Source organism: Carcharodon carcharias, chromosome 7, assembly GCF_017639515.1.
Source record: "Carcharodon carcharias isolate sCarCar2 chromosome 7, sCarCar2.pri, whole genome shotgun sequence".
Lineage (NCBI taxonomy): Eukaryota > Metazoa > Chordata > Chondrichthyes > Lamniformes > Lamnidae > Carcharodon > Carcharodon carcharias.
Window position 1 is genome coordinate 165,823,439 of NC_054473.1, and position 24,098 is coordinate 165,847,536.

The 24,098-nt window shown below is 41.0% G+C and overlaps 2 protein-coding genes across 3 annotated transcripts in view; one reads left to right on the forward strand and one right to left on the reverse strand.

The window, feature by feature from the left end:
- The window catches only part of cdk10 (cyclin-dependent kinase 10), a 50,217-nt gene extending 43,428 nt beyond the window's left edge, over positions 1–6,789 (reverse strand). Inside the window, exon 1 of one of the 2 annotated variants that reach the window (XM_041191106.1) lies at positions 6,678–6,789. The gene's annotated coding sequence lies outside the window, so the exon portion shown is untranslated. The remainder of the gene's footprint in view (positions 1–6,677) is intronic. The other variant, XM_041191105.1, reaches the window with a different exon arrangement.
- A 128-nt stretch (positions 6,790–6,917) lies between these two features.
- Positions 6,918–22,518, forward strand: chmp1a (charged multivesicular body protein 1A). Its single transcript, XM_041191967.1, has 7 exons — positions 6,918–7,041; positions 10,699–10,718; positions 11,359–11,436; positions 11,901–12,047; positions 13,817–13,945; positions 14,174–14,367; positions 19,862–22,518. Exons 1-7 carry the CDS (start codon positions 7,035–7,037, stop codon positions 19,881–19,883), a joined length of 597 nt encoding a protein of 198 aa, XP_041047901.1. The 5' UTR covers positions 6,918–7,034; the 3' UTR covers positions 19,884–22,518.
- The last annotated feature ends 1,580 nt before the right edge of the window (positions 22,519–24,098 follow it).

The window sequence follows — 24,098 nt, forward strand, 5'->3', positions numbered from 1 at the left end:
GAGTTGCTCCAGTGCATCTTGCAGGATGGTAATAACACTGCTGCCACTGTGTTGGTGGTGGAGAGTGAGATTGTTTAAGTTAGTGGATGAGGTGCTAATCAAGTGGGCTGCTTTGTCCTGATCAGGTCGAGCTTCTTGAGCATGGCTGGAGCTGCACCCATCCAGGCAAGTGGAGAATATTCAATCACACTCCTGACTTGTGCCTTGCCGATGGTGGACAGGCTTTGGGAAGACAGGAGCTGTGTCAGAATTCCCAGCATCTGATCTACTATCGTGGCCACAGAATTTATACGGCTGGTCCAGTTCAATTTTTGCTCGATGGTAACCTAAGGATCATGATGGTGGGGGTATTTCACAATGATAATGCTATTGAATGGCATGGGATGATGGTTAGATTCTCTATTATTGGTTTGGCCATTGCCTAACATTTGTCGTGAATGTTGCTTGCAACTTACAGCCCAAGAAGTAATTATTAAGCATTAATCCTGGTATATAATGTGTAGGAGCAGAAGTAGGTCATTCAGCCCATTGAGTCTGCTCCACCATTCAATGAGATCATGGCTGATCTGATAATCCTCAATCCCATTTTCCTGCCTTTTCCCCTATAACCCTTGATTTCCTTACCGATTAAAAATCTGTCTATCTGAGCCTTGAATATACTTAACGACCCAGCCTCTACAGCTCTCCATGGTAAAGAATTCACTACCCTCGGAGAAGAAATTCCTCCTCGTCTGTCTTAAGTGGGTGACTCCTTACTCTGAGATTATGCCCTCTGGTGCTAGACTCACCCACAAGGGGAAAACAACCTCTCAGCATCTACCTTGCCAAGCCCCCTAAGAATCTCACGTTCAATAAATCACCTCTCATTCTTCTAAACTCCAATGAGTACAGGCCCAACCTACTCAACCCCTTCTCATAAGAAAATCCCTCCATACCCAGGATCAACCTAGTGAACCTTCTCTGGACTGCCTCCAATGCCAGTATATCTTTCCTTAGATAAGGGGATTAAAACCGCTAAGTATTCAAGGTGTGGTCTAACTAGTGCCTTGTATGGTTTTAGCAAGACTTCCCTATTTCCATTATGGTACTGGACCTGGATGTCTGAACTGCAGGGTGACAATTATAATACAAGATGCCCTAAATAGATACAGAAAATACAGGAAAAACTCAGGCCTATAAGTAACTGTGGGGAGAGAAATGGAGTTAACATTGAGTCCATATGACCCTTCTTCAGAGCATACAAACTCAAAACATTAACTCTGTTTCTCTCTCCACAGATGCTGCTAGACCTGCTGAGATTTTTCCAGCATTTTCTGTTTTTGTTTCAGAATTCCAGCATCCGCAGTATTTTGCTTTTATCTTTTTGCCCTAAATAGATGTTCCACTACACTAAATATACGATGCACGAGGAGACCTTTGAGGCTTGGCATATTCCCAGGTAGCTGGAGGCTGGATTCTAGGCTGCCTTTTCCTATATGCAGTTTTGGTATGTGTCCATTCTCCAGTCAAAAAGATGGTGGCAATGCACATTATGTTGACTTGTGCTGCTCAACATAAAAATATCATCTTCTTGTAAGCAGTAAGAAATTCCTGTTATCTGATCATCTAGAAGGGATCAAACATATATGCCTACTCATTCTAATAATAAATTATTGACTCTTAGTAGAGGGATGAGAGAAATCTTTGGGGTAAAGTTTGCTCTAAGTAGGTATTCCCAGCAATATAAGAATGGAACCAAGTTAAACCTCCTAAGGTAAACTCAGTAATAATGTCAAAAAGTCAATGATTTGAAACAAAGAACAAGAACAAAGAAAAGTAAAGGACAGGAACAGGCCCTTCGGCCCTCCAAGGCTGCGCCAATCATATTGCCTGTCAAACTAAAACATTTTGCACTTCGGGGTCCGTATCCCTTTATTCCCATCCTATTCACTTATTTGTCAAGCTGCCTCTTGAACACCACTATCGTACCTGCTTCCACCACCTCCTCTGGCAGCGAATTCCAGATACTCACTACACTCTGCGTAAAAAAACTTGCCCCGCACATCTCCTCTATAGTTTTCTCCTCTCACCTTAAATCTATGTCCCCTAGTAATTGACTCTTCCACCATGGGAAAAAGCTTCTGACTATCTACTCTGTCCATGCCACTCATAATTTTGTAAACTTCTATCAAGCCGCCCCTCTATCTCCGTCGCTCTAGTTTCTCCTACCTCTCCTCATAGCTAATAACCTCCAGACCAGATAGCATCCTGGTAAACCTCCTCTCCAATGCCTCCATATCCTTCTGGTAATGTGGCGACTAGAATTGCACGCAATATTCCAAGTATGGCCTAACCAAGGTTCTATATAGCTGCAGCATGACTTCCCAGCTTTTATACTCAATACCCCTACCAACGAAGGCAAGCATGCCATATGCCTTCCTGACTACCTTATCCACCTGCGTTGCCACTTTCAGTGACCTGTGGACGTGTACAACCAGATCCCTCTGCCTGTCGATGCATTTGAGGGTTCTGCCATTTACTGTATAATCCCTGCCTGTATTAGACCTTCCAAAATGCATTACCTTGCATTTGTCCAGATTAAACTCCATCTGCCATTTCTCCACCCCAAGTCTCCAACCGATCTATATCCAGTTGTATCCTTTGACAATCCTCTTCACTATCTGCAACTCCTTCAACCTTAGTGTCATCTGCAAACTTACTAATTAGCCCAGTTACATTTTCCTCCAAATCAGTTATGTATACTACAAACAGCAAAGGTCCCAGCACTGATTGCTGTGGACCACCACTAGTCACAGCTCTCCATTCAGTAAAGTACCCTTCTGCTACCCTCTGTCTTCTATGACCAAGCCAATTCTCTATCCATCTTGCCAGCTCACCTCTGATCCTGTGTGACTTCACCTTCTGTACCCGTCTGCCATGAGGGACCTTATCAAAGGCCTTACTGAAATCCATGTAGATAACATCCACTGCCCTTCCATCGTCGATCATCTTTGTCATTTCCTCGAAAAACCTTGATTAAGTTAGTGAGACACGACCTCCCCTTCACAAAACCATGCTGCTCACTAACACGCCCATTTGCTTCCAAATGGTAGTAAGTCATGTCACAAAGAATCTTCTCCAATAATTTCCCTACCACTGACGTAAGGCTCACCAGCCTGTAATTTCCTGGATTATCCCTGCTACCCTTCTTAAACAATGGAACAACATTGGCAATTCTCCAGTCCTCTGGGACCTCAGCTGTAGCCAGTGAGGATACAAATATTTCTGTCAAGACCCCAGCAATCTCCTCCCTTGCCTCCCTCAGTACTCGGGGGTAGATCCCATCTGGCCCTGGGGACTTTTCCACCTTAATATTCTTCAAGACACCTAACACCTCTTTTTTGATCTCAACATGACCCAGGCTATCTACACACTCTTCCCTAGACAAATCGACTGCTAAGTCCTTCTCTTTGAAGAGTACTGATGAGAAGAACTCATTTAGTACCTCTCCCATTTCTTCTGGCTCCACACACAGATTCCCACCTCTGTCCCTGAGTGGGCCTACCCTTTCCCTGGCAATCCTCTTGCTTTTTACATATGTATAAAAGGCCTTGGGATTTTCCTTAATCCTGGTTGCCAATGATTTTTCATGACCCCTTTTAGCCCTCCTGACTCCTTGCTTAAGTTTCTTCCTACTTTCTTTATATTCTCCACGGGCTTCATGTGTTCCCAGCCTTCTAGTCCTTATGAATGCTTCCCTTTTCCTTTTGATTAATCTCACAATATCCTTCGTTATCCATGGTTCCTGAAACTTGCCATACTTATCCTTCAGCCTAGCAGGAACATGCTGGTCCTGAATTCTTATTAACTGATGTTTGAAAGCCCCCCATATGTCAGTTGTTGATTTACCCTCAAACATCCCCCTCCAGTCTAGATTCCTCAGTTCCTGCCTATTATTGTTATAATTAGCCTTCCCCCAATTAAGCACCTTAACCCAAGGACTCCTGTTATCTTTATCCACCAGTACCTTGAAACTTACTGAAGTATGGTCACTTTTCCCGAAATGCTCCCCTACTGAAACTTCGACCACCTGGCTGGGTTCATTCCCTGATACCAGGTCCAGTATTGCCCCTTCCCTAGTTGGGCTACCTACATATTGTCTCAGGAAGCCCTCCTGGATGCACCTTACAAATTCTGCGCCATCCAAACCCCTAGCACTAAGTGATTCCCAGTCAATGTAGAGAAAGTTAAAAATCACCCACCACAACAACCCTATTGCTTTTACATCTTTCCAAAATCTGCCTACATAACTGTTCCTCAATCTTCCATCAGCAATTGGGAGACCTATAGTAAACCCCCAACATTGTGACCGCACCCTTCCTATTCCGGAGCTCTACCCACATTGCCTCGCTGTATGAGCCCTCTGAGGTGTCCTCCTGTCGTACAGCTGTGATATTCTCCTTAACCAGCAATGCAACTCCCCCATCTCTTCTACATCCCTCTCTATCCTGCCTGAAACATCTAAATCCTGGAATGTTTATCTGCCAATCCTGTCTATCCTTCAACCAAGTCTCTGTTATAGCAATAACATCATAGTCTCAAGTACTAATCCAAGCTCTAAGCTCATCTGCCTTGCCTGTTATACTTCTCGCATTGAAACAAATGCATTTCAGACCCCCAGTCCCACTGTGTTCAGTAATTTCTCCCTGCCTGCTCTCCCTCTTAGTTCTACTGGCCATATTCACTAGTTCCCAGTCATTTATTTCACCTGCTGACCTATTGCTCTGGTTCCCAATCCCCGCCATACTAGTTTAAACCCTCCCGAGTGACACTAGCAAACCTCGCAATCAGGATATTGGTGCCCCTCCAGTTTAGATGCAACCCATCCTTCTTGTACAGGTTCCACCTGACCCAGAAGAGATCCCAATGATCCAGATATTGGAAACCCTCCCTCCTACACCATCTGTTCAGCCATGTGTTTAGCTGCACTATCTTCCTATTTCTAGCCTCATTGGCATGTGGCACAGGGAGTAATCCTGAGATTACAACCCTAGAGATCCTGTTTTGTAGCTTTCTGCCTAACTCCCTGAACTCTCGCTGCAGGACCTCGTCACTCTCCCTGCCTATGTCATTAGTACCAATGTGTATCACGACCTCTGGCTGTTCTCCCTCCCCCTTCAGAATGTCCCATACCTGATCAGAGACATCCTGGACCCTGGCACCAGGAAGGCAACATATCATCCTGGTGTCTCTTTCACAACCACAGAAGCACCTATCTGAGCCCCTGACTATAGAGTCCCCTATGACAATTAACATTAACTCTAATTCTCTATCCATATATTCTGTCTGATCTGTTCAGTGTTTTTAGCATTTTCTATTCTTATTTCAGTAATACAATACTTAATCAAGCAGGTACCTTGCAGTACCGTTAGTTTTTTTTTATTCATCCTTGGGATGTAAGCATTACTGGCAAGACTAGAATTTATTGCTCATCCTTAGTTGCCTTTGAGAAAGTGGTGGTGAGCCACTTTCTTGAACCACTGCAGTCCATGTGGTGTAGTTACACCTATAGTGCTGTTGGGGAGGCAGTTCCAGGATTTTGACCCACCGACAGTGAAGGAATGATGATATAGTTCCAAGTCAGGATGGAGTGTGGCTTGGAGGGGAACTTGCTGATGGTTGTGTTCCCAACCAGTTGCCCTTGTTCGACCGGCTGTTAGAGGTGCTGTTGAATGAGTCTAGGCAAATTGCTGCAGTGCATCTTGTAGATGGCACACACTGCTGGCCTTGTGCATGGATGGCAGATGGGGTGCTGATAAAGTGGGCTGTTTTGTCATGGTGTTGAGCTTCTTGATTGTTATTGGAGCTGATGGAATACTCTCAACTTGTCTGATGAGTACAGGCAATCAGGCAAGTTGAGAATATTCCATCACATTTCTGACTTGCGTTTTGTAAATGGCAGACAGTCTTTGGGGAGTCAAGTAACTCATTACAGAATTCCCAACCTCTGATCTGCTCATGTAGCCTCAGTGTTTATATAGTTGATTCAGTTAAGTTTCTAGTCAATGGTAAATTACCAGGATGTTGATGGTAGGGGAATTCAGTGACAGTAATGCCATTGAACATCAAGGAGATGATTCACCCTTATTGGGGATGGTCATTGCTGGCACTTGTGGCATGAATGTTACTTACCACTTAACAGTCCAAGCCTAAATGCAGTTCAGATTGATCAACAGGACTGGCTCATTGAAAGAGAATACCTGGCATCACAATTCAAGTTATTTTCATTGAGCTCCAGAGAGAGAGAGAGACAAGCTAATGCCCCAATGGTTGGGCTGGTTCTAGCTGTACAAACAGCAAGTCACCAGCACTACTCTCTGGTAAGCTATACAACTTTTGCCCCTGTGTATGCATCCCTAAGCTTTCTGTCTGTTTGCCCTGAATTCTTTGGGTTCTGACCCTAAGGAGAAAGATTGTGTGCTAACAGAGACCCTCCTTGCATAGAATTCTCAGCAACACTGTGATAAAAAAACGAAACTTATTGAAGAAAGCATAGATTTACTGCTCCTTAAAAGCCATTTGTGGAAAATAAAAATTCTACGAGGCAAAAGTACAGATAAAAGAATTTTAAATTAATCCGCAATACGTTAAAAAGTAAAAAATACTTGGTAGCAGCTGATGAATAACTTTTACTTTACCCTTTTGACGGTTCCAGTAGCTGCTTGAGGCACCCATAATGGCGAAGAACCCAATAAAAGCAGATGTAGCCAGAGAGTTGCTTTGACTGCGACCCGCAACACTGTCAGGGGAGCTTTTATTGCGCCAGGGGTGACGTCAACCACAAGGGCGAGCACGTCACGTGACGGGGGGCGCGCGCGAGACGCCTTCATCGCGGGGACCCGGGGATGGGGGGGCTGTTGGAGGTGGGGAGCGTATCCGTGACGCCCCAAGGTCTCGCGAGAGTTGGAAGGGGCGGGGGGTGGGGTGGCTGGGGCCCATCCTGGAGGAAGGAGGAAGCAGCACCTCTGGGTAACTGGTCCAGTCGCTCAGACACCATGGATGGTATGGGACACGGTGTTGGTTTTTTAATATTGAAGCTGCGCTGGGGCAGCGGGAGTGTGGACACGGCCACCGATCTGTGATGTGTGTTGTCCATTCACTATGTCACGGCTGATGGGGCTCTGTTGCTATTGGTGTTGAATCATCCAGCTTGGGTTCAGGGTCGCCAAGCCTTTAGTTTTAGCACCCAGGCTCCCTGGAAAATGTCTAACAATGTTAGCTGGGGGCAACATCTGTACTTGTACACAATGTGCTCCAGGTGTGACGGGAAGTGAATTCACAGAGGGGAGGGGGATCAGACCTGATCAGGAGTGAGGTTAGGGGAGGTGGTTGATTGTGCTCTTAAGAGAGGTAGGGTTTGAAGAGATTGAGGGATAGAAGGAAATAACTTTCAGTTCTTGAATACTTCACAGCCATTGAATTACGGTTGACGTTTAGACGCTTGTTATATGGGCAAACATCGCAGCCAATTTTCAAACTTCAGAGTCCCATAAACAGAAATAAATTGGATAGCCAAATAATTTGTGTTTGATGTCCTGATTGAGGATTAAGGTGTTAGACAGAACAACACCCTGCTCTATATTTTTGTTAAAGGTGCTGGGTGATTCTGTCCATTTTTAGAGTATTCAAAATCATAGGGGTCTGCACAGAGTAGACGGGGAGAAACTGTTCTCATTGGTGGAAAGTTCAAGAGCCAGAGAACATTGGTTTAAGGTGATTGGCAAAAGAAACAGTGGTAACATGAGAGAAAACTATATTATGCAGCGAGTTGTTAGGATCTGGGAATGCAATGCTTGTGAGTGTAGTGGAGGTAGATTCAATTATGGTTTTCAAAAGGGAATAGGATAATTATCTGAAGAGGAAAAAAATGCCGGGCTATGTGGCAAAGATGGGGAAGTAGCACTAGGTGAATTGGTCCTGCAGAAAGCTAACACAGACATGATGTGCTGAATGGCCTGCTGTAACTGTTCCATGATTCTGAGAGGGCCTCATTTAATGTCTCATCTGAACAACAGCATTCAGACGATGCAGCACTACCTCAGCACTGCACTGCAGTGTCATCCCAAATTATCTTTCCAATTATCTTATGTGGGGCTTGAACTCATGACTTTCTGACTGAGAAGTGAGAGTCATTGAGCCAAGGCTGACTGTAAAGAATAGCAACTTACATTCATACTTTGCCTTTAACATAGAAACAATGCCTCATGGTGCTATGCAGCCATGAGGGAACAATGGCCCAAATGAGAAGACAACAGGAAAGGAGACCAAAAACTTGGTTGAAGAGGTTATTTTAAGATGGTTCTTAAAGGTGAAGAAGCGAAAGGGCTTAGGAAACCTATTCTAAAGCATGAAACTTAGGTGGCAGATGGCACACTCACTAATAATGGAGAGAAAGGAGTCGGATATGCTGAAGAGGCCAGAGTCTGAGGAATGGAGACTGGGGATAGGATTTTGTAGCATGAGACACAATGATAGGGAGGAATGAGGCCATGAAGAAATCTAAATACAAGGATAGCGGTATTAAATCTGAGCTATTGTAGGACTGATATAGATCAGAGAGGACAAGGGAAATGTGTCAGGTGCAGGATAGGATACAGGCAAAGTTTTAGAATGACTAATGTCTGTGGTGTATGGGAGACTGTCGAGGTGAGTATTGGAATAGTGGAGCGTGCGGAAGGTATCAATGAGGGTTTCAGTTGCAGATGGACTGAGGTAGGGCAAAGATGGGTGATGTTATGGGGTTGGAAGTAAGTGGTTTTTCTGGTGAAGAGAATGTAGGATTTGAAACTCAGCTTGGGATCAAATGGAATGCCATGCTAGTAGCCTTTTCAGGGATCATATAATTAGAGTATGTCACAGTTCCTTTCTACATGTGATTTTCAATCCTTGGTGATACTCCTGATCAGATTGTGGTTTGTAACTCCTTTCAACAGCATTAGGCAGCAGTTGTATTTTCCTTGGATAACAATCCAGAGATGAGAGTTCTGTAAATAAGCAATGGTCTCACATTTTTAATTGTTGATTGTAGTCATGCGAAGTTCTATTCTCTGAGTGAGCAAGAAAATACAGCAATGTCAACCTGGGGATTCAGAGGATGATGTCATAAATTCTGATAGCAAAACATTAGGGTGCAGTTAGACAAGAAAAGGTGAACTACATTCAATTGAATACTGTAAAATATAATTTTTGCAGTTAGAATTCTTCCTGTGGTTTCGTGAGGAGATGCTCCATTGTGTCCTTGTGGCAGGCTTGTCTGGCTTTGCATGTAAACTAGTCAATTCAGCCAATAATTTTGGATTTCCTATTGTGCTGCTCTAATTCAAGTGACCATAGAATGACTTACAAATATTTTTTGTCGACCAGTTTAACTTGAGATTCCTGAACTAGGAAATGTTAACAGAAGCAAGTATGTTGCAATGTCCAACTTGTGCTGACTTTTCTTGGTTTGTTTTTCCAGATTGACAAATCAGCTGCTTCCTGGTTTATGTCTGAAACCACACCCTGTAACACAAAGGTGGAAGGAAGGCAATTTTTTAAAATATTCATTCACGGGATATGGGCTTCGCTGGCTGGGCCAGCATTTATTGCTCATCCCTAGTTGCCCTCAGAGATGATGGTGAACTTATTTTATAAGTTAAATTTGTTGGAATACATGGCAAGGTCTATAGTCTGTTGTACCCACTGTAGTACATTTTATGAATTCTTCCACTGATTGCAAGAAAGCTTGCTACATGGTATACAAGACAGCATCCAACTGAAGTATTTTTTATATATAGGTGCAGCTAGATTGAGAATTTTTGTTTCAATACTAAAATAACAATTTGGGTTATGTATATCAAAATGCATGTATATCAAAACATGATGGAGAAAACTTTATGTATACTGTGTTTTGAATTAATCAGCCTAAGTACTGAAATTAGGTATTTAGAAGACAGGGTCTTAGGATCTCTGACTTCAGGTCTAGATAATGTGCTTCGTTGGGAAAATGTAAATATTTGTTTTACCTTTTTAAAGAGCTGGTTATGAAAATGAGTAGACAATGTAGTGCATTAGATTGGAGCTGAAAGTCATATCTGCATCCCATAAAGCTAACTAATGTACAGAGTTATGTTGATCTGCAGTGTTGTTGGTGATCCAAAGGGGCTCTTGTGAAAGTACAAAAAGTCTCAATTTTTGAACAGCCAGTTACAGCCAACAATCGACATATCAATGTTATGATGGTACTACGGAATCAGGCTTATGTTTTTCCTCTGTTGCTGTCCCCATTTTTTTTCGACTGTTATTGGAATTTGGGTAGTACGTGCAAGGCAGTATTTATAGCTGATTTACAACTTCCTATGGTGGGATTCGAGTGTGTTGCTGGTCTGGTAATATAATTACTAGCTCACCATATAGGTATGGTGAGGTAATCTAGGAATATAGAATGTAATTATGAAGGTTGTAGCTGTGAAAACATGAATTAAAAATTTGTAGTGAGCACTAACCTTCGCTTTAGCTTGTTCAGATCTGGAGTTTTCTCCAAGATGTTCCACACAAAACCAGGTGCCTTATTCGTGACAGTACAAATACTTTAAATATGAGATGCAAATGTTTGATACTTGTGATAACATATAAGTGTCAATAATGGTAATCATATTTAAATTTTCTTTTATGTTACAGATACTTTATTTCAGCTACGGGTAAGGACAAAATTTCTAATTTGCTTTTTTGCTTTTGAAAATGAATCAGATTTTAACATTCATGCCTCAAGTTGGCTATGATGTGATAGTAATGCAGTGGGCATTTTTTTTTGTGCAGTATATCTGTGCGTGCCTGCGTACATGTGCGTGTGTGTATTTTACATGTTGATTAATTCATCCTGATCCTCCACCTCTCCTCCATGGTCCAACACGTGCGAGAATGTGAGGCTACTTCTGGATTAGTATGGAAAATATACCTCATGGCCTCAGGCGCAGAAATTCAAGGGATTAATTCTTGGTCTTAGCAACTTAGCTGATTTTAGGCAGAAAAGCTATTGGCCTCATGAGCCTAGGTTATGGAAAGCAAAAGGACAAGGCTTCTTGTTTTACTCATTATCCAGTAATTCCTTCTCTCCCTGCCACTGGAATGTTTGTGTATGTGCATAGGTTGTGGCTCAACTCATGCCATCTGTCTGCTGACACTCATTGTTCAGGGTCTTACATGAAAAATGACCACTGGAATAACGTACCGGGAACCACGCCAGGAAACCGGGCCATAGAAGACTGTTCACTGGAAGAATTACTTTTGTCCTAGGTTTTTGCTCTGTATTGCAGGAAGTTACTTTTTAATCTTTTACAGTTTACATCAAAACAGCTTGAGAGATTGGCCAAGAAGGCAGAAAAGGACTCCAAAGCTGAACAAGCTAAAGTGAAGAAGGTTAGTGCTCGCTTTACATATTTTTAGTCGAAGTTTTCCCAGCTACAACCACCTTTATTACATTCCATATTCCTATAATTCTGACTATGGAGAAAGCTCATTGGACTGGATAGCATTTTTATTGGCTTTGTCATTTGTTGGTTAGATCCCATTCTGTAACCATTGGGAATAGGGCTGAATTGTCAAAAATACTGACACTTTTAAGTTTCACAAATATATAATTGTGTTACTGTTACATGCATATTATTTAATCATATTACAGGAAAGACCATGAAAGTTCACTTATTTAACCCTTACAGCTTTGTTTTTGCTGTTGTTTAAATTTAACATCTATCATTTTTATTGTATTTTACATGTATTTTGTTAGTGTATGTGTAGTTTCAGTTGTAAGCTTCCAGTTTTAAGCAGCAAAACAAGAAGGTGAAATATTAAAATGGTAACCAGCTTGCTTTTTCTTCCCCAAGGCTCTTCAACAAAAAAATATTGAAGGAGCAAAGATCTATGCAGAAAATGCAATCAGAAAGAAAAATGAAGGGCTGAACTGGTTACGGACAGCTTCCCGAGTAGATGCGGTAGCATCGAAGGTGCAGACGGCAGTCACGATGAAAGGGGTATGAAATAGCTGTTGGTAACTTGATTTTCTCAAAGAATTCACTAACATGCTTTATATACTGATTTTGATATTAATTGTTGCCTATGTGCTGCAGATACACAATTAGTGCTGATGGGACCTGGAGTGCACAAGACAGTTGCCTCTTCTGCCCGATGTGCCACTATGACACTGATCTTGAATTCAAGGGGATTGTTCTCTAGTTCTCTGACAAGATGAAATTAGCCTCTTATTTTACTGACACTTATTTCAGAATGCGAAGTATTATGACTGCAGCCGATGTTATTCACTGAGCAAGCCCAAATCACAAAGGGAAAAATGTCTTACTGATCGTAACTTGATTTTTGTTTTGTATTTTGAAAATGAGGGGAAAACTGCTGATCCCAGAAGCATAGAATCCCAGTGACACTTCAAGGATTTGAAAATTAAAAGATTTATTAACAAGAGGATAAAAAAACTTAAACACAGAAGAGTAAAACTACACAGTTGAAACAATCTTACAAAACATTCCTCCCAAAAAAACCTACTTGGTCAGAACACACAAGTAAACTACTTGGAAATTGCTCCCTTACAGATTTTTAACCATAAAAATCCAGTAATATTACCCAAGGCTAAAACTGCTGCTACTTTAATAAAGTATGCTGCATGACTTCTCCCTCTCATCCACTCTGCTGTGGAAATCGAAGGAAGTTCAGAAATGGACTGCTTTCTGAAAACAAAGATTTCTCTGGCTTGAAACTGGGTAGGCTGCTTCAAATTCACGACTTTTCTCAGCACAGAGCTGGTCTCAGGATATCGCCCCCACACAGCCACCTCAACTCAACTAAACATCTCCCTTAAATATTTTTTTTCCCTTTCGCCCTAGACTCCATTGTCCTAAGCACCTCATTGAATTCAACCTTTCCAAAATATAAAAATATTTTATGTTTCCTATTGCCTCTACTTTTGGGTCAAATAAAATTTAATAATCTTTCCTTGTTTATTTATGAAACTTTTGTAAGTTGTAAAAATCCCTTAAACTTCCTTTGAAATTTAGCAGCTGAAAAGTTAAGTCCCTACCTACCACCTAATGCAAATTTTAAAATTCAACATATTTGTAATTCCAACTTCGCCACAACCTCTCGTTACAAATGCATGCATCGAGCATCTTTATCTTTCATCCCTCAGTTCCCACAGATAAGCTATCTCTATGAACTTTCCCTCAGTTTAGTTAATCATGGGCACACAACGCTGCCTTCTTTACAGAATATCACCATATTCCCAAAATAGTAAAATAATAACATCCATCTTCACAAAAGAGATACTAAAATGGCTCCATAGCTAGGATAGTATGAGGAGGGAGCAGTGACATGATAATACATGGTTAGAATTTAGGTGAAGGCAAAGGCACTTGGATCGGCAAGAGGTGGAGAAGAAGCCCAAGGGTCCACAAGGAGGCAATTATATAGGTGGATAAACTGAGGGGTGGAGTGGGATGTAAAATTTGTTGAAGATGCAACTATTGTCACTAAGTTATCTCGGTTTGTGTAGCACAAATTCTAGTTTGCTCTGCAGCAACATGGTATAGTGGGTTTATATTTACTTGTGGAAACACTAAAGCCAAAATGATGTGTGCTTAAGCTGAGTATGTAGAATGTATTTTGGGACATGTACAATGTTACGGATTTGATTCATTATTGGGACCTAGGTAACAGAGCCCATATTTATATTGATAATATAAATTGATCAAGTTTGAAACATACTTGGAGTATTTTTTCCTGAAATCTCTAGGTTACAAAGAATATGGCACGTGTTACACAAGGATTGGACAAGGCACTGAAATCCATGGACTTACAAAAGATTTCTGCTGTGATGGACAAATTTGAACAACAAGTTCAGAACCTTGATGTCCACACTTCAGTAAGTACTTCCTTTTTAAATAGCTGAAGACTGCAGTGAAATTTGTATGCATCTTTTTGGATCCTCCATTACTCTTTATTTTCTCCATAAACGTTTTAGTACGTTGTATATATTTTGTTAGAATGATACTTATTGTTTCCCTTGTTCTTTCTCCATGTCTGTATTGTTAAGTGTAAATTCTTAATTTATTACAACTACTTTTACGAAGTGGCATTTTTGTACTTATAGGTGATGGAGGACTCCATGAGCTCTGCAATGACGCTGACCACTCCTCAAGAACAGGTTGATAGTCTCATTATGCAGATTGCAGAGGAGAATGGTCTGGAGGTCATGGACCAACTGAACCAACTCCCAGATGGTGCATCATCCCTTGGTGAATCCTCTGTTCGTGAACAGGACAAGGAGGACCAGCTTTCAAAAAGGTGGGAGTTGTGGGGCACTTCCATTTTTAAACAATTTATGTAGCATTCAAGATAGATTGTAAACTTTAACAAGTCTTCCTGATGTGTCCCTGGGAAAAATAATGCAATAAAACCCAGGTGGGCTAAGTTGAATGAGCTTGCATGGGCATTTCCTACGGCACTGTGAAATATATATAATTGACAGTCAAACTGTTAAATCTATTAACTTTGCTATGCCTTGCATAGTTCTGTGTAATCTGTTTCCTGTGATTGGAATACTGTTTAAAAGGATTTTTCAATGGAATGTGACTGGATTGATTGGTATGGCTGAAGTTCTATCTTGTAGCCACAGGGCAGCCTGGCTATTCCTGGTCTTTCACACTCCTCTGTCAATTGAGAGACACAGTGCAGGGGTTCCTCAGGGTAGTGTCCCAGGCCCAACCATCTTTTGTTGTTTCATCAGTGATCTTCCCTCCATAATAAGGTCAGAAGTGAGGATGTCTGTTGATTGCACAATGTTCGCCATTTGCGACTCCTCAGTTACTGAAACAGTCCGTGTCCTCATGCAGCAAGACCTGGACAATATTCAGGCTTGGGCTGACAAATGGAAAGTAACATTCATGCCACACCAGTGCCAGGCAATGACCATCTCCAACAAGAGAGAATCTAACCATCTCCGCTTGACATTCCATAGCATTACCATTGCTGAATCCCCCACAATCAACACCCTGGGAGTTATCATTGACCAGAAAACTGGACCAGCCATATAAATACTGTGGCTACAAGAGCAAGTCAGAGACTGAGAGTTCTGCAGAGAGTAACTCACCTCCTGTCCATCTACAAGGTACAAGTCAGGCGTGTGATGGAATACTTCCCACCTCCCTGGATGAGTGCAACTCCAACAACATTCAAGAAATTTGGCACCATCTAGGACATAGCAGTCCATTTGTTTGGTACCCCATGCTTAAGCATTCACTGCCTGTCCCATTGACGAACAGTGGCAACAGTGTGTACCATCTATAAGATGCATTGCAGGAACTCACCAAGGTTCCTTCGAAAGCACCTTGCTAATCCGCAATCACTACCATCTAGCAGGACAAGGGCAGCAGATCCAAGAGAACAGCACCACCTGCAAGTTCCCCTCCAAGATGCACAGCATCCTGACTTGGAACTTTATCGCCATTCCTTCACTGTCGCTGGATCAAAATCCTGCCAATCCCTTCCTAACAGCACTGTGGATCTATCCATATCACATGGACTGCAGCGGTTCAAGCACCGCACTGCCACCTTCTCAAGGCCAGTTAGGGATGGGCAATACATGTTGGCCTAGTCAGTGACACCAACATCCTGTGAACCAACACATTTGTAAAAATCATCTTGTTAAAATGTGTATTTTTTTGTAGTTTCCCCACACCCTTGCCTATAAAATGATCAGAACCTCCCTCACCCCTTCTTACCTCTATTGCAGGCACCTCTATTGTACCTTATCTCCACCCCCAGTTCCCTGGTCTGCAGTCTGTTCTGAGGCCTTTTCCTCCTCTGCTCTCTGTATTCTCAGTCTGATATTTTTGCCATATTCATGTCGTCATACTTCACAGACCCTAGACCCCCTTTTCTTTTGTCTGCCCTGAATTTCCCCTGATTCCACAGCCATGTCTAGGTCAGAAAATGTAATTCTCTTTATAAAGTGCAATAGAATTTGAGTAACAATTAGAGTTGCTCATAAATTCATTTAGCTTCTTATAAATATGTTCTTTTTTATTCATTTATGGGATGTGGTCATTACTGACTAGGCCAGCATTTATTGCCCATCCCTAATTGCCTTTGAGAAGGTGGTGGTGAGCTGCCTTCTTGAACTGCTGTAGTCCATGCAGTGTAGGTACACCCACAATACTGTTAGGGCAGGAGTTCCAGGATTTTGACCCAGTGACAGTGAAGGAACAGCAATATATTTCCAAGTCAGGGTAGTGAGTGGCTTGAGGGGAACTTCCAGGTGGTGGTGTTCCCATGTATCTGCTGCCCTTGTCCTTCTAGATGATAGCGGTCATGGGTTTGGAAAGTGCTGTCTAAGGAGCCTTGGTGAGTTTCTGCAGTGCATCTTGTAGATGCTACACACTGCTGCTACTGTGCATTGGTGGTGGAGGGAGTGAATGTTTGTGGAAGGGGTGCCAATCAAGCTGGCTGCTTTTGTCTAGGTGGTGGCAAACTTCTTGAGTATTACAGGAGCTGCACTCATCCAAGCGAGTGGAGAGAGAATATTCCATCATACTCCTGACTTGTGCCTTGTAGATGGTGGACAGACTTTGGGGAGTCAGGAGGTGAGTTATTCGCTGCAGGATTCCCAGCCTCTAACCTGCTCTTCTAGCTACAATATTTGTATGACTGGTCCAGTTCAGTTTCTGGTCAATGGTAACCCCAGGATGTTGATAGTGAGGGACTCAGCGATGGTAATGCCCTTGAATGTCAAGGAGTGAGGGTTAGATTCTGTTGTTGGAGAAGGTCGTTTAGTAGCACTTGTGTAGTGTGAACATTACTTGTCACTTGTCAGCCCAAACCTGGATATCATCTAGGTCTTGCTCCATTTGGACATGGACTGCTTCAGTATCTGAGGAGTCACAAATGGTGCTGAACATTGTACAATCATCAGCGAACATCCCCACTTCTGGCCTAATGATGGGAGGAAGGTCATTGATGAAGCAGCTGAAGATAGTTGGGCCTAGGACACTACCCTGAGGAACTCCTGCAATGATGTCCTGGAACTGAGATGATTGACCTCGTCAACCACAATCATCTTCCTTTGTGCTAGGTATGACTCCAACCAGCAGAGAGTTTTCCCCTCATTCCCATTGACTCCGATTTTGCTAGGGCTGCTTGATATGATACACTCAGTCAAACGCTACCTTGATGCCAAGGACAGTCACTCTCACCTCACCTCTAGAGTTCAGTTTTTTGTCCATGTTTAAACCAAGGCTGTAATGAGGTCAGGAGCTGGATGGCCCTGGCAGAACCCAAACTGAACATCAATGAGCAGGTTGTAACTGACCTCATGGCAGAATATCATTTCTTGCCAACCTTTTCAGAACTTACTTTTGCATTGAAGGGTTGTTCAGTTCAATGCTCTGCCACCTAATTAGAATGTCAGCTCTCCATTGTGGGTTCCTTGATGAGTGTGGTATGACTGTTGCTCTACCACAATTAATTTTGATCAGATGAAAACAAAATACTGCAGATGCTGGAAATCTGAAATTAAAACAGAAAATGCTGGAAAAACTGCTGAGCTTTTCCAGCATTTTTCCATTTTAATTTAAGTTTGATGAGAGTTGTTGAGGTTTGACAAAAGCCCAGAATGAGACAGGGTTTACAAAACCTCTATATAAACATACCGCTCAACACATCGCACATCATAAATAGTTCAACACTTCATTATTTGTCTCTGTTAAAAAAAATGTTGACATTGAAACTTTTAAAGACCGAATTGTTACAATTACTTCATCCAGTGTTTCTTTGATCTCCTTGTTTGATGTTTCAGCCCTTGAATGCAGTACAAATGCTGAAATAAAAGGAGATCATTTGCTCAGAAGTTTATCTGATTCATGCTGGTTTACATTTACTCTGTATGAAGAGCGCTGTACAAGCCTATAAAACTATTCTACCTCACAGTAATAAAGGTACAGCACCCAAAATTGTCTAGCAGTGAGGTTCAGAATGGCCATGTACAATAGCAATCATTTTTAGTCCATCATTTCATACTTTTTAAATAGTTGACACTTTGCTTCAAATTTTGTATGCACTTTAAATTTGAAAATTATAAATTTGAAAATTCTAATTAACCAGAGAACCTGCCTAAGAGCAATTGCTTCAGACTGACCAAGAAGGCACAGGAATTGGATTTTTGGGCATCATAGGGACTCCACATTAGCAGCAGAATAATACTTGCTGTGTTAAATGCTTGAAAGGAGTTGATAGGGTGGATAGAGGGAAACATTTTCTGCTTGTTGGGGAGTCTGGGACAAGGGAACATAACATTAAAATCAGAGCCAGGCTAGGCAGGAGAGAAGTTACGAAATACTTCTTCATGCAAAGTGGTAGGATGCAGAACACACTTCTCCAAAAAAAGCAGAATTCAACTCAATTAATAATGTTAAATCTGTAGATTTTTGCTTGCTAAGTTATTCAGGGAAACTGAGCCAAGGCAGGCGGATGCACTTAGGATACAGATCAACCATGACCTAATGGCTGGTGGCACAACAGGCTCAAGCAGCAGCCTGTTTTCATTCCTGTTCCTATGCTATATGACTTTTGTCCTTAAAATGTATCTGACTTAACTATAAGCAACTGCTAAGTTGTATAAATTGAACGTTGACCACACTCCAGATGTCTCTTTTTAAAGTTGTATGAGGAAGATACCCAGCAGCTTTGCCAACTGAAGAAACCAGGAAAAATTGTTGCGATGAAAAGGACTCAAGTAGTTTAGGATTTAGATAAGTTTCCAAGAACAGTAAGTTAATTCTAATTAACCTCTGAATCCATTTAGATGTCTTCCCCTACAAAAGTACTTGAGCCTTAAAGTGACATGCTAGATTAATAGTTAAATCTTACCATCTTACTCCAATCCACCTGTGAGCACCTACGTGCTTTGGGTTTGGCTCATGACTTGTGTCCTGCGTTGGGACTAATGTAAATAGTGTCATACTTATCTTTATGGATTCATATTTCACTGGCAGAGACCCTCAAAACATTTGCACTCAAATTAGTATCTTTATTGCAACAGTACTTGAAATATAGGTTTCTAGTTATTCTTTCACAAAGACTTCAACAAAATCAAAAGGACTACATAAAACATGTCCAGGAGTATAAATCCAAATTTTGACAAGAATTTGATCTTGTGACTTGTTTATAGTCATGGAATATGTAAGTCTAATTATGAATTGTTCTCTACTGAGTTGACAAAGCAGGTTTACACCTGGCGGGCTTGGTATTATTTAAGGAATAAATGCTATTTCATTGAAATCTGCCTGTTATTATCTCAGCATCTACCATTGAAAAAAGTAGCTTACTAACTACCAGTCTTGTTCCATGACAAAGTCCTTGTTTAGGTTTCAGTTTCTGTAGCAGCATTATAACTGCTCCTCCCTTGAGTCTAAGTTTATGTGGTGGCATGCCTATTGGAGTTAACCATGTAGAAACTCTGGAGAGTGTAGACAATAATCATTATCCTTGTCTATAAAACCAACACTGATTCTGACAGCTTTTCTGAAACTTTTTCATTCAAATCTTGTCAATCTTCATTTTTAGCACAAAGAAAAACTTTTGAATAATTTTTATCAAATAATTGTCCCCACCATTTTTCCCACATATAACCAATTCTACCATCTCCCTCCTCCTTCCCATCAATCCTAACCCATGAAATAGGTCATAATCTATTTCTTTGTTTAAATGTATAAAAACTACGATGTGAATAAGTAATTTTATTTTTTCCTGACACACTTGTGACTTTTCAATGTTTCCCCCCCAGGTTGGCTGCTCTGAGGAATTGAAGTTGGAGTTGGCATGTAATCCTGAATGACTGACTGTATAATCCTGCAACATCTTATACAATGTTCCAGTGGTACTTAAATGTACAATCTGTGTAACGGCCAAAAAATATTTACTTTCACTTATTAGTTTGACTGTTTGCTTTCACTTTTAATCCTTTATAAAAGCTAGTCTGAATTAAAGAGAAAATGTATATTAAAGAGTGAGCTTTATAGGATATGTAGATATTAAAAACCATAATTGCTATCACTGAATTTAAAATAAAATGATTCTTTTCTGACAGACAAGTCCTGTATGCTCATTAATATGATGTACAGATGCAAATTGACTTGCAAGCCTGCTTCAGACCTGTAGTGAAAGTACTATACCAACCTGCACACTCGTAGTCTTGATTCTGAGAGCCACATGGCTTGGCTATTGTAAGGACTACATTATCACAGGATTAATGGCCATCTGAAGTTTTATTAGATGTTTTTTAAAATGCTGGATTTGTTTTTCGTAGAATTGATTTTGGAGAATGTTGCAAATGCCTTGATTGGCGGGGGGCGGGGGGGAGAAAACATGAAATATCTGAGGATGAAAAATTCTTCTGAATTGTTACTTCTGAAATGAACTTGTCCTGCAAAATGTGTGCACTCTTTCTGTAGATTTATTTCCAGTGAGATGTGTTGATGTCTTCTGTGCATGAGTAATAGGCCTAAAAGAGCAGGAGATGGAGTCTCTTTACCTTTTCTGCTGTAGAGAATAGGGTGGTGACCTGCTCAAGCTATGCGTGCTTTTGGTTGACCTCTTTTGGTTTAGAACTTCGACAAACAATTGATTGTCTCCTGTGAGTGGACCTGAAGCCTCTAAAATCATTTGTGGGGTAGATTTATTGTCACTGCTCTGCTGACCAAACAAGAACACTAACAGATTTAATAACTGCAGTTATGTAAGCAGCTAAGAATTTGAACAAAATCTGGCCTTATTTAAAACGTGCCTCTTGTGTAATGCCTGTCCTGTTTTCTAAAACTGCTGATATATTAACAATATTAATTTGCAGAAATATTAGTTTTGTAACTACTCACTCACTGATTACAATTAACTACTTTCTATATTGTTTGTCATCTCAAGCAGCTGGCGTATGCCCACATTGGGAAACATTATAATAACCAGTATAATTTATTTGCATGAACCTTTCAAATTGTAATATGAATGTGTGCAGTTCAGAATTGGAGATATTAGATCATTCAGAGTGGGGAAAAAAATCAGAAATGAAATCCCCATTGTGTCAATCTGAGTGTTCAATATGACAATAAACATGGAATTACAAGTTTTGTGATGGTGCTTTTGGAGATTGTCTTCAAAAGTTTAAACATTTTGGAAATGTTTATTGACATGTTGAAGGTACCTTTAAAATTGTCAATTCTAACACATTATCGGGTTACAATACTTCACTCCTCCAAGTACAATCTTGTCAGAAATGCTGAACAATTTGCTTTACTTATGGTGTAGCTTTGATTTTAAGGTATAGCCTATAATCAATTCAACAGGTAGCCCAGGCCTAAATTCAATCAGTTGTGTTTTAACTGCAATCTTTATATTATCAACATTATAAAATTGAAACATTGCCAAGTCCATTTCAACACTATTTTTGCCTGATTCATAAAAATTATTGAGACTAAATCAAGGACTAAAATTATCACTTTTCCTAGAACTCAATGGTTCATTTACTAATTTATTTTTAAATATGATCTTTACGCTAACACAGTGAACTCTACATGCTAGCAGTTTGTTGCTGTTTAATTCTCAACGATTTAGGTTAAACATTTATGGGTAGAATTCCTTTTCCAACATAGACTGCAGTTTTGAAAATGGTTTAAAAATATGGCTAAAATAACCAGGATACTAGCTCTGCTTAATCACCAAACTTGTTATCAGTTGTCTCAGAACAGTAACATTAAAGTTCCTGGTCAAGTCCTAATAGATTCTCCTATTGGCTTCCTTTAACATATAAATAATGCCTGTAAATTATTTTGTTACAACCCTGTTCCAGTGGTGCCTGAATACTGGCGTAAACAAGAATGTTAACATATTCACAGACCTTGAAGGTTGTTTAGAGCTGCCTCCTGAAAAGCATGTTGAGTTAGATTGCTTAACTATGGAAAATGCTATAAAAATACTCAAGTCCTGTAATTCCTTAAATAAATGTGAAAGTGCTGAAAATACTCAGCAGTTTAGGCAGCATCAGTGGAGGATCAGAGCTGACAAAGGCCAGCGAACTGAAAGGTTAACTTAATTTCTCTTTACAGATGCTGCCAATAGTATTTCCAGCATTTTCTGTTTTTACTTTGGATTTTCAGCACCTGCAGTATTTTGCTTTTGTTTGGCTTAATTCATTCTTGTACTTTGAGTATGTCATAGTAATATGAATTAGTTTGCTCTTTAGATTCTTTAAAACACTTAAGTAGGTGCCTATTTTTTCATATATTCTTATGAAATAAATGTATTCTGTTGGTATATTGTTTAATATGTTTGTTTTGGTTGGGTTCTGATTTTTTTTTTGATGGGTAATTTGATTATTTATGTGTGGATTAATGTGGAAGTTAATTTCAGATTTAATGTGTTTATATTTTGAAATAAAGAACTTAAATCCTATCTGCAGTTTTCTGTTCTTATTAATATGTGGAAAGAATAGAGCCACTAGGTGGTGCATCTGCAGCATTCTTGGATAGCTACAACCAATTTTGAGCATGACAGTCCCACTCCAAGGCCAGAATTTTCCCGTCGGTGAGCTGGGGGTGGAGCCCGCTCGCCGACGCGGGATGACATTGGGTATCCCGCTCCATTTAAATATTCAGGAAGGCGGGCGGACAGCACAATCAGCTGCCAGCCCACCGACCTGTCAATGGCCAATTGAGGCTATCGACAGGATAATTAAGCCAATTAAAGGGCCTGCCCGTCCAACCTTAAGGCTGGCGGACAGGCCAGGAGCCCAGCGGGCTTCTGAAAAAAACATGAAACCTGATCCACTGGCGGGATGAGGTTTCATGTCTGTTTTAAAAAACTTTAATAAACTTTGTGCTATCTATTAACATGTCCCATCTCGTGTGACATTGTCACATGAGGGGGACATGTTAATTTTTTTTATTTTTCTATTTTTTTAAGTTTATAAAACTTTCATGATCTCCCTGGGACAGCACTGCATGTGCATGTGCAAAGGAGCACACCTTGACAGTTGGGGAATCCTTCCACACACACACACCGCCCCCCCCCCCCCCCCCCCACCCCCCCGCCGGCACAGGAAGTGCATAGCACTTCCCACTGGGTGGGCCCTAATTGGGTGGGACCCATTAAGGTGGCGGCGATCGGTTGCCTGCCCGCTGCCGAGCCAGTAGGGCCCGCTCACCCATCGAGGGCAAAATTCTGCCCCAGGCATCAACGTAAGAGATAATTGATTAAAGGAGCCAAACGAATTACAGCTAGCATATGTATTATTGAGTGAAAGCATGACATTTCCCTGAGTGCTATTTTGCCAAGTTTACTTATCCATTAACAATACCACTAGTCATGCTAATTTATAAATCTACATTTAATGTACTTGTTTCCCATCTCTCCTTAAGACAATGACTCATCAGATTTGATTTCTATTTGTTGCAACAACCCTCTGGTTACTTTGTAGAAAGAACATTCTTTATATCCATTTTAGCAGGCTATTTGGCCACGGGATTGGAGATATCAAGTTGCAGCCGGCCCTTGCCCGATGCTTACTAGCCAAAAGAAATGGGCTACTGGATATTAAACAGAAGTGGGATTATTATATGTTAAACATTATTTGCAGCACATAAACATAAATTTCAATAATTTTTTGCATCCTGTAAATTGAAATATGAAACATTTCGCTCACATTTTTTGGCAGGTTCAAGCAGGGGCAAAGCTTTATATTTTAAGTTCCCATGTTGCTTTTAACACTTCATTTATCCACTTTAACACCCAGAGTGCTGTTAGGTATAGAGTTCCAGGATTTTGATTCAGCAACAGCGAAGGAACAGCAATTATAGTTCCAAGAAAGGATGGTGTGTTGCTTGGAGGGGAACTTGCAGGTGGTGGTGTTCCATGCATCTGCTGCCTACTCCTTCTAGGTGGTAAAGTCACGGGTTTGGAAGGTGCTGTCAAAGGAGTCTTGGTAAGTTGCGGTATGCATCTTGTATACAGTACAGACTGTTGCTATTCTGCAT